Here is a 10,387-nt window from a genome sequence, read left to right as displayed (position 1 = left end):
TACTTTGGCTATTCAAAAATCTAGATCTACAAGCTCACAAGCTTGTAGATATGATACAAAAAAAAAATCATGAACATTTTTGCAAATCTTTGAATATATTTGTTTTTTAAAGCAATTTTTTAAAACTCAAATCTTTGCTTCTGGGGATTCTACAAATGTCTTCTAAATCCTAACAGTTTTTTTTTTAAACAACTATGACCCCCCCCCATCTAAAAATATTTTGTTCCAGGGACCCCCAGAAGCAAAGATTTGAATAAAAAATGTATATATATTCATTGCACACATTTTCACGATTTATTTTCTCCAAAAATAGCAGATCTACAAGCTCATAGCACGTAGCTTGTAGATCTACTATTTTTTTAATAGCCAAAGAAATCTGAAAATGACAAAGATTCCGTTCCCGGTCTTAATGGGTTAACAGGGCTCCACAAGGGTGATGCCCCCACACACAGCATGGGTACGTGTAGAAGTCCATTTACATTGGCTATGTTACAGTGAAGGCTGGCAACGATGCACTTTCGTCGTCCTCCACAGCGGCCGTCCATCTCATGTCCAGGAGGATGTACCTCAGGACTTCAGTCATAGTCTTGTACACATTCCTTCCATTCTCTGAGTTCTTCTCCAGCTGTGGAAAGACATACATGGCATGTTCTCAGTACCCACACACAGACAGGGCTTTGATCAGGAAGTTGTTGTTGAACAGTGTTTCTCAACGCTGCAGGGACCACCAGCAAATGGACCCCTTATGGGTCTGTAACTCTTTGACGAGTCCGTTTGGTTCCATTTGCACACTCTCAGAGTTAAAGGGATAGTTCACCCAAAAAAATACTTATTTTCTATCAACACACCCCAGCCTTGAATTAATGGAGATTTTTTAGTTTTTGTCACATTCCTAAGCCAATAATTTGATGACCAGCGGAGACTCAATGGAGACTCTTTGAGTCTCCTCCGCTAATCATCAAATTATTGGCCTAGGAATCCGACAAAAACAAAAGAATCTCCATGAATACAAGGCTCCATGGGGTGTGTAATTGATAGAAAAAAACTACTGTACATGCTGTAGTTTTTCCTTACCCGAGTGAAAGCCTTGATGGTACGATCCAGGAAAGCGTTCTCTACCTCTGCTGGTATTTCCTGCATATGAGCCATACAGTCTAACAGGCAGATTAACGTCTGCTTTGGAGCCTTGGAAGAGATATGAAAGAGATGAAAATGATGAGATTTTACATATAGTTGGTGTTGGACGTTAAGTACGTTAAGTACTCAAGTACTCAAGTACTGTACTTTTTGAGTTACTTTTGCTTTACTTGACTATTTCCAATTTTCAGTACTTTATACTTATACTCCGTTACATCTCCACTACTCCACTACAATAATTTGAAAGGTTTCTTATATTATAACTACTTGAAGGGACATTTCACTTTCAAACATGTTTGGGGTCATTGTAACATCTACTCTGGCTTTTGTGAGCACCCCAGACTTCTACCATAATGGTACTGCTAGCACATCTACCAGTGGAACTATACTGACCTGGTCCAGAGTGTTGAGGACAGTGTGAGCCTCAGTGTTGTTGGGGTCCAGGGTCATGGCAGCCTGCATGGAGATGACCGGCTCCTTCAGCTGCTCCAGCCACGACCACATCAGCCCAGTCAACACGAACGGGTCCCTCTCTGAACACAGCTGCTGCTCCCACCCACCACCCAGGTTCAGCTCCGTCTGTACAAACACTCAACATGAGACGACCTGAACAGCTGCTCTTTGAGCAAAACAAATCATATATTATTTCATATCGTCGATGTCTGGCAGAAACCAGCTAACTAATTTTTGGGCGGTGAAACCGCCCCTATAAGTGAGATTTGGAAAAATGTACATTTTCCTGCGCTGTGATCTGGGCCCAGGAAATTAGTAGAATTATCCTGCGCTGTGATTGGCCAATCACAGCCTATTCAGGACTGTGATTGGCCAGTGTCACATGACACATGTGCATAGCCCTATATAAGCAACCATAACTTGAAAAAAACCAAAATTTGTTTTTTTTTCAAGTTATGGTTTTGTCCATCATAAAGAGTGTTTCAATAAATGTATTTATCCTTTGTACATGATTGATCGACTCCATTCAGTATTGTGATTAGCTAGCAAGACACCGCCCACTTCACACAGGGTGTGATTTTTTTTCATAAATCAGTGCTGTTGAATACCCTTAACTGTACGTCAAGTGTTGTTGGTTAAAAGAATATTGAACTAATGAAAAGTATTAAAAAACGCTTCTGACAGAACCAGCATTGGATCCTCAAAGGGGGGTGGAGTTAGCTGGTTTTGCTGACTCCAGGCTCCATACACCCTTTTGACTTCCAACCTCATTGTGAGCTTGGAGGTCCATTCAGCTGTTCTTATCAATGATGAACAAAACCTCCTAACACTTTTTGTTTTGTTTTTTCATTTCTTAAAAAAATTACATTTAGCTGGTTTCTGCCCGACAGCAGAGATATATATATATATTCCGCCATCACCATAATTTAATAGGGTAAGAGGTTCAGTCACCAGGGAGAGACTCGGAATAGAGTCGCTGCTCCTGTACGTGGAAAGGAGACAGTTATGGCGTTTCGGGCATCTAGTACGGATGCTTCCTGGGCGTCTCCCTAGGGACGTCCTCAGGGCACATCCTACTGGGAGGAGGCCACGAGGCAGGCCATGGACCAGATAGGGGGGATTATACCCCCACGTTGGCCTTGGAATGCCTTGAGATCCCTCAGGATGAAGTGGCTAATTTGGCCCAGCTAAGGGAAGTCTGAAAGGTACTTATAACTCATTCACAATGGAAAACAAGCACGGAATACTTGATAAGCTGTGACAAGCTCTTGGTTTGTGCTTGGTTAGGCTACTGGACAGAAAACCAGACAGACAGCCACAACAGAGTGGCTCATACGGTAACCGGAACGGTCGGTTACAACAACCCTTTTGTGAGAACAGATAACAGCCCCTAATATTAAGTTAGGACATAGTTGGGCAAAACAACTGTTACAGCGACGGAGGCGCGCCGTCTGAACACTGCACGTTCGGCATGGCGACTCGCTCGCCTCACGCCTCGCTCAGCGGTGCCTCTCGTGGCTCAAGTCCGCTTCAGCCGACTCAGCGCCGTTCAAGTCATCATCAATCATAAATCATGAATCCCCCCCCCCCCCCCCCCATAGTCTCGCTACCCCGTCAAAGGTGGCCGAACTGGTTGGAATAACGTGTTCCTTCCACGTGCTACCGGGGAAACTCCCCCCTGTCGGGTGACAAGAAGGTCAGCTGGCTCTCATGCATTGAAGGAGGCATGAGCTCGGCCCTGGGCTCCCTAGGCTGGTGGGGTGAGTGTAGCGGCCAGGATCACTTAAGAAATTGGCACCGGGTGAAAAAAGGGTTACAAAAATCGTGGGATAATTTTTTTTATTTTTTTATTTTTTAAGATTTGTGTTGTTGTACCGACCTTTCTTGTATTCATTCATACTAGCCGTGTGGTTGCAGCTAAAAACAACAAACGAACAAATTCTGGATTGACTGAGACCAAACTAACCGCTTAATGGACTCCCACTAGCTACTGGCAGCCAATGGATGATTTGAAAACGCAGCATGTAGCGATGACGAGTGTGGATGAAGTTACCTGCCAGGTTAAGACGGCGCGTCTGTGCTGCTCCTCTCCATCCAGGAACAGGTCCACGGCCAGAGCCTGGGCCACCAGGAGCCTCCGAGCCTCCGCAGACAGCTCCGTCTGCAGGGTTATGAACGGCACCTCCGACTCCTCCGCTTCCACCGGACACGGCTTGTTTACGTTCCTCTGCTCTTCCCTCAGCCTCAAAGACGACTGGCTGCACTGCCTGATGGAGCTCTGCTTGTCGTTTGGCTTTGTCTTTTTCATGTTCTCCCACAGCGAGCCCGAGGAGCAGCAGGAGGCGCCCATCGACTGGTTCTGGGAGGAGGCGCTGAAGGGCGTGTGAATGTTACTCTGCGACAGCGAGCCCAGAGGCTGTGCCAGCAAGTTGAGATCGGATCCGAGTCGCTGGAGGTTGGAGTCGCTGTAGCTCAGACTCTTGTGGTGGTAGAAGATGGCCGGCTCGTTGAAGTGTCGGGGCAAGGTGGGAGCGCCCGGCAAGCGGGGCCGCATCTCGTCCGTGTTCTGGCGGCCAAAGTCGGGGCCCAGCTTTTCGACCATGCTCATGGTCATCTCTATGTCCTCGATGTCGGGGGCCTCCAGGACGTCTTCCTCGATGACCTGCCGGTTCTCCGCGACGTCTCTCAGCAGCCTGCAGACGAGCCGGAGGATCTTGGGCAGGTGCCTCAGTTGCCGCCGCTCGTAGCCGTGGAGCACGTGTCCCTGGCGGATCAGGTACTGGGACAGGGTGACCGGGTCGGCGGGCCGGGGCGCCGCGCAGGAAAACACTCTCCTCAGGGGGACGAGGAACTGCACAAACTGCCTGACACACTGGAGCTGACCTCTGGTCTGGATGGAGTTGGGACGCTTGGCGCGTACGTGAGAAATGGCCTGGTTGGCGGACATCCTGGTGGTGTAGGCCATGAAACATGCCAACAGCACACCTGGATGGGGACGAGACCATCCGTGTGTTAAATACTTTAGGTTAGACACCTTTTCCTTATCATAATTCTTATAGATTCATAATCTGAAAGTGTCTTTTTAAAGGGATAGTTCACCCCCAAAATGACTTTTTTCCTATCGATTAGTCACCCGGTGGAGACTTGAATTCATGGTTATTTTTTAGTTTTTGTCGCATCCCTAAGCCAATAATTTGAAGACCGGCAGCGGTTCCGGTAGGAGACACAAATAGTCTCCTTTGTGTCTCCTTCCGGAACCGCTGCCTACCATTCCGCTGGTCATCAAATTATTGTTTGATATTAAAAAAACATCTATGAATTCAAGTCTCCGTGGGGTGACAAATTGTAAGATTTTTTTTTGGGTGAACTATCCCTTTAATGTGTGTACCTGTCCTTCCTAGCCCGGCATGACAGTGGACCGCTATCTTCCCCTCCTGCATTGCGAAGGCCATGACCTTCACCATGTCCAGAACTGTGGTGAGGTTAGCCACTCCATAGTCAACCCAGACGAAATTGTAGAAATAAACTGAAATGGTGAGAATGAAAATAGTTTCCAGTATTACAGCACATGAACCTTAATTAAAACCGGGAAAACATCCGTGTCATTTTAGATTGTAGCTAAATATATAGCAACATAGGTTTTTCAGAAAACTCTTTAGAACAGTGGTTTAGAACAGTTGTTAGAAAAAAAAATTGCAGATGTACAAGCTCATAGCGCGTCACTTCGTGAGCTTGTACATCTGCTATTTTTGAACAATCTTGAAAGTGTTTTGAAAAAATAAATTGGAATCATTTTTCTTTTGTTTTGCACAAATCTTCTCTTCTGGGGAGGTCCCCTGGCACAAAAAAAATCTGATGGGGGTCCGCGGTGGCCTCACGTAGCCAGACTAGATCACTGCGTGGATATGAGTCTGATGTGATTCTATGAGGACGTTTTTTTTCCAAGGGGGGCGGGATCAAAACAATGCCTCTGGACGCAATTGGTTAGACCTACAACCAACTACCAATCACAGCCTCCCATATTTGAATACTGGGCCCTGATTGGTCACCCCCCAGACTTCGGGAGCAGGAAATGGATTCACAACGGAGCGGTGCCAGACCCAAATCGCAGAGGGCAATTTTATTTCTTTTTGCACTGGCAGATTCGTCTGGTCCCAGGCTATAGGTCCGCGGCCAAATACATGTCATTTTGGGGGGGTCCTTGGCACAAAAAAAGGCTTGAGAACTACTGATTTAGAATTTAGATTTATCAAACAGAACTGCAGATAATAAGCGTTTGAACAGCACTCACTGTCGTTCTCCATGAAGACCTCAGGCCGATAGGCAAAGCCACTGTCAGGCTCCAGAGGGTTTCCACAGCTAGCATGTTCCCCAGGTCTCTGCAGGTTGATGACGCTTTTTATACCGTTCCTTCGCAGACACACGGATGGTCATAAACACATGGATTTAAGCAAAAATAAAACCACTGAAAATGTCTGTATGACCAAGTACTAATGTGTGATTTGTGAAACAGTGTGAAAGGAACCTTAAACAATTAACACAATAATATTGTTAATTTAACATATTATGTAAAGTTATGATGCTTTTGTAATATTGTTCCTGCTGTTGTACAGCCAACCAGGTGAATAAATCACAGATTGAGGCTTTAACCTTTGCTTTTATATCAAATATACCAGACTATTAAGATTTTATAGTTCTGTTTTAACATCTTAAAATAGCCGATCTACAAGCTCTCAATGCGTCACAGACGCATTGAGAGCTTGTAGAATAGGCTATTTTCACTGCGTAACGTGCTTCCATAGAAGACATGCTAAAAATGACTGAAATCAGTCGTGAGAACTTTAATCCATGTAAACGTACACACTTTATTATAGCATTGCTATTGACATGATACTGTACCTTAATGCTCTGGAAGTTATCAAAGAGCTTTGGAGAGAAAAAAAAGCTGTACCTTTTGAACTGACCAATGACGTTATATTTCTCAATGATTTCAGTGGAAGGTCTGGACGTTGCCAGAAGAGAATCAGTAACCCTGAAATGACAGAAACATCATGAATAGGACGTCTCATAGATAATTATTCATATCCAACTGGTCTGAGTCCATCTCACTTGACACTAGAAGATACAATAGTTAAAGCAGCACTATGAATAAAATGTGACTTTGTCCAATCTGTATGGTAGAGTGAATCCCCTGAGCAAGCAGGCAGGCTCTATAGGGCATAGCAGTGGCGGCCATTTTCTGGTTCCGCTCCAAAATTGTCAATGCATTTTTCCCATTGACATTTTCAAAAAGATTTATATCAATTATTTTAAGCCTAGAATGAAGCCATCCGGGGTCCTGGTGAATCATGACCATAAAACGTTTGATCCTGTGAAAAAACGTTTTTGAAAACGGCAAAACAAACGGTATTTATTAAATATAGTATATCATATAATTAAATATAAAATAAAAAGAAATCACAGAAAAAAATGTTTTATTGTCATGATTCACCAGGACCCTGGATGGCTTGATTCTAGCTTAAATTAATTGATATAAATATTTTTGGAAATGTTAATGGGAAAAATGCATTGACTATTTTGGAGTGGAACCAGAAAATGGCCGCCACTGCTATGCCCTATTAGCTCAATGGTATATAAAAAAAAATCATCACCTGCGCAGGAAACCGGGTTCAAATCCGAAAGTTACATAGTGCAGCTTTAAACGTGTGCTTATGTAAAGTACTAATGAAGCTGAGCAGGGTTACCAGGAGGAGTAGAGGCCTTTGATGGCCTGCTTGTCGTCACTCCAGTGGGTTGGGTTGTCATATTTGCAGGCCTGACCTCCACAGCCCATCGAGCATTGCATTTCATCGGGGATGACATGGCGTATGAGCTCCCCCACCACCGTGTATTTGGCCCGGGGGGCCGTGACTGCAAAAGTACCCAGATATTTTACTTAAGTAAAAGTAGCAATACCACAATATAAAAATACTCTGTTACAAGGAAAAGGCCTGTGTTCGAAATGTTACTCGAGTAAAAGTAAAAAAAGTATTGGCATCAAAATATACGTAAAGTACCAAAATTAAAAGTACAATTATTTTTGAAAATAGTAGATCTACAAGCTCACAACGCGTCGCATCGCGACGCATTGTGAGCTTGTAGATCGGCTATTTTCAAATAGCCTATGTATAATAAAGGGCTAAAGTGGTTAATGTAGGTTTTATAATATAATCATTTATATCTGCAAAGTAACTCAAGTTTTCAAATAATTGTAGTGGAGTAAAAGTACAATATTTGCTTCTGAGATGTAGTGGAGTAGAAGTATAAAGTAGTGAAAATTGGAAATACTCCAGTAAAGTAAAAGTACCTCAAAATTATACTTAATTACGGTACTTGAGTAAATGTACTTAGTTACTTTACACCACTGCTATGTACTATGAATTAACGTATTTGTACAGAGGAAAATTATATGCATTTGAACAACCTTCTGTGTGATTTGCATAAGCTAGTGATTACCATGGTCACAAATAACCTTTGATAAGTGATACATAAATGATATATTCACTGGTGAGTTCTAATCCTTGGCTAGCCATATGTATCCTGACATATGAATTTAGCAGGTCCTTAACAGTTGATATATTACATCTTATTAGATTATCAGCTGCATTTTAACATCGTAAATCTGTGCCATATCTTTACCAAAATCAATCAGGAATCCCCCTCTTGTCTTGGCATGGACTGCCATCTGTACGGTGGGTTGAGGTGACATCAACAGTCATAGCAGAGCCAGACGGTGCACATAGCTGTGCTGTTGTACTTGCAGAAAAAAAGATAGGCAATACCAGAGTTAACAAAATGAAACACCTTCTTTGTGAAGGCTAGAACTTTCTGCTACAATCAAAGGGTTTGTTTGAGAAACACAAATCTTGCTAAAAAATCAAAAACCAAGATACAAAAATCAACAAATTCAATCACACAGACATTTTTAATCTGCCATAATCCATTTGTAAGGATCAGTGTATAGGATCAGTCATGCTGAACCAACAGTTATGTCTCCTAGTCCTATCTCATTATAATCCCCCACAATCCACGACCACCACTCAGTCACACATTTGATCTAATCCAATCCAATTACCTGCTGTCGGGAGGTCGCAGCCGCCGTCCCCACCATGACACAAACGTGTCACTTTTCCAAAATGCTGTGACATGAACGTCCACTGCTGTGATGTCCTTTTAGATTGCTCGTGAAGATGTCCCCCTCGCCTGCTGTGATTTGACTGTCCTCAGATTGTCCAACAGAATGATCGTAAGCATTCTGCACGCTCTGTCGTAACAACAATAATACATTATTATTACTCTCTGTTGTAACACAGAGAGTAATAATAGTAACACATCCAGGGATCTCACCAGCAAAAAGAAAAAAAATGATTCTCTGTAGGTCGTTCCACTTGTCACACACAAGCACACACTGTAGCCTACAGCAGCTCTGGGGTACAGTCACAGTTGGTCTATTTCTGACTCCTTCTGGATTAGTACACTAATCTTATTATCATGAATGTTAGGTCCCACTCCTCAACAAAAATACAATGTAAACGATGAGCACGGTACCGCCGAAAAGAAAAAAAAACGATTGCATTACACTGTCATCTGCAGCATATTGTGTTATGGTATGTTGTGTATGAGGTTGTATAGGCAGTGGTGGAAAGTAACTAAGTACATTTACTTAAGTACTGTACTTAAGTACAATTTTGAGGTATTTGCACTTTACTTGAGTATTTCCAATTTCCAATACTTTCACTTCTACTCCACTACATCTCTGAGGCAAATATTGTACTTTTACTCCACTACAATTATTTGAAAACTTTAGTTACTAGTTACTTTTCAGATATAAATTATTATATTATAAAAGATACCTTAACCACTTTAGCCCTATTTTATACCTAGGCTATTTGAAAATAGCCGATCTACAAGCTCACAACGCGTCGCATCGCGACGCGTTGTGAGCTTGTAGATCTGCTATTTTCAAATATTTTAGTACTTTTACTTCTGGTACTTTAAGTACATTTTGATGCCAATACTTTTGCACTTTTACTCAAGTAAATTTTTTATTCCAGACTCTTACTTGTAACAGAGTACTTTTACATTGCAGTATTGATACTTTTACTTAAGTAAAACATTCAAGTACTTTTTCCACCACTGTGTATAGGCCTGTGACTAGTCATGATAAAAGTATTTTATCCACCTTTAAGGATAATGTCTGATAATGACGCAACAGTTCTATTTGTGTCATGAGTGGATGCAAAGCGACGCTTCAATTGACTTCATTCATGTTCTAATAATTTTGTCCAACGGAGGAGCCTCTGTAACGCAGGAATTAAGTGGTGAGAATCTGCTTGGTTTACTTAGAGCATGTTAAAGCTGATTAAGGTTAAGGCTACCGAAGTACAGTCTTAAAGGGACATTTCACTTTCAAACATGTTTGGGGTCATTTTGAGGTCTGTTCTGGCTTTTGAGAGCACCCCCGGGTAGTTTTTAAGTTGCTTGATTCAGTATTTAGATACTTGATATTCATTTTATCAGACACGCCCACTTCCTATATAAACCCATTGCAACTTCAAACATTTTAACCGTGTTAGATTCATTGAAAACACCCGTCCTTGGTTCTGGTTGACTGAACCAAGGACGGTTCAGTCACCTCACACATCTAATGTGTGAGGTGGCCCCTCACGTATTAGAAGGCTAATACCAGTCACCAGAACCAAGGACGGGTGTTTTCGACCTGATCTCTTGCAATAAACAGTGTGACTGTCTAGATTCT

At 42.6% G+C, this 10,387-nt stretch overlaps 1 protein-coding gene across 1 annotated transcript; it reads right to left on the bottom strand.

The window, feature by feature from the left end:
* Positions 1 to 484: 484 nt before the first annotated feature.
* ptpdc1b (protein tyrosine phosphatase domain containing 1b) lies at positions 485 to 8,387 on the bottom strand (the record flags this gene model as incomplete). The annotated part of the gene is made up of 9 exons (XM_080444009.1): positions 8,269 to 8,387; positions 7,335 to 7,500; positions 6,542 to 6,622; positions 5,882 to 6,000; positions 4,979 to 5,116; positions 3,644 to 4,575; positions 1,531 to 1,716; positions 1,075 to 1,185; positions 485 to 625 (listed from the first exon to the last, which is right to left on the bottom strand). Exons 1-9 carry the CDS (start codon positions 8,336 to 8,338, stop codon positions 485 to 487), a joined length of 1,944 nt encoding a protein of 647 aa, XP_080300135.1. The 5' UTR covers positions 8,339 to 8,387.
* Positions 8,388 to 10,387: the final 2,000 nt, after the last annotated feature.

Source organism: Gymnoscopelus braueri (assembly GCF_963280865.1).
Source record: "Gymnoscopelus braueri genome assembly, chromosome: 12".
Classification (NCBI taxonomy): domain Eukaryota; kingdom Metazoa; phylum Chordata; class Actinopteri; order Myctophiformes; family Myctophidae; genus Gymnoscopelus; species Gymnoscopelus braueri.
The sequence above is the reverse complement of the archived record's forward strand: the minus strand, read 5'-3'. Positions and strand labels throughout refer to the sequence as shown.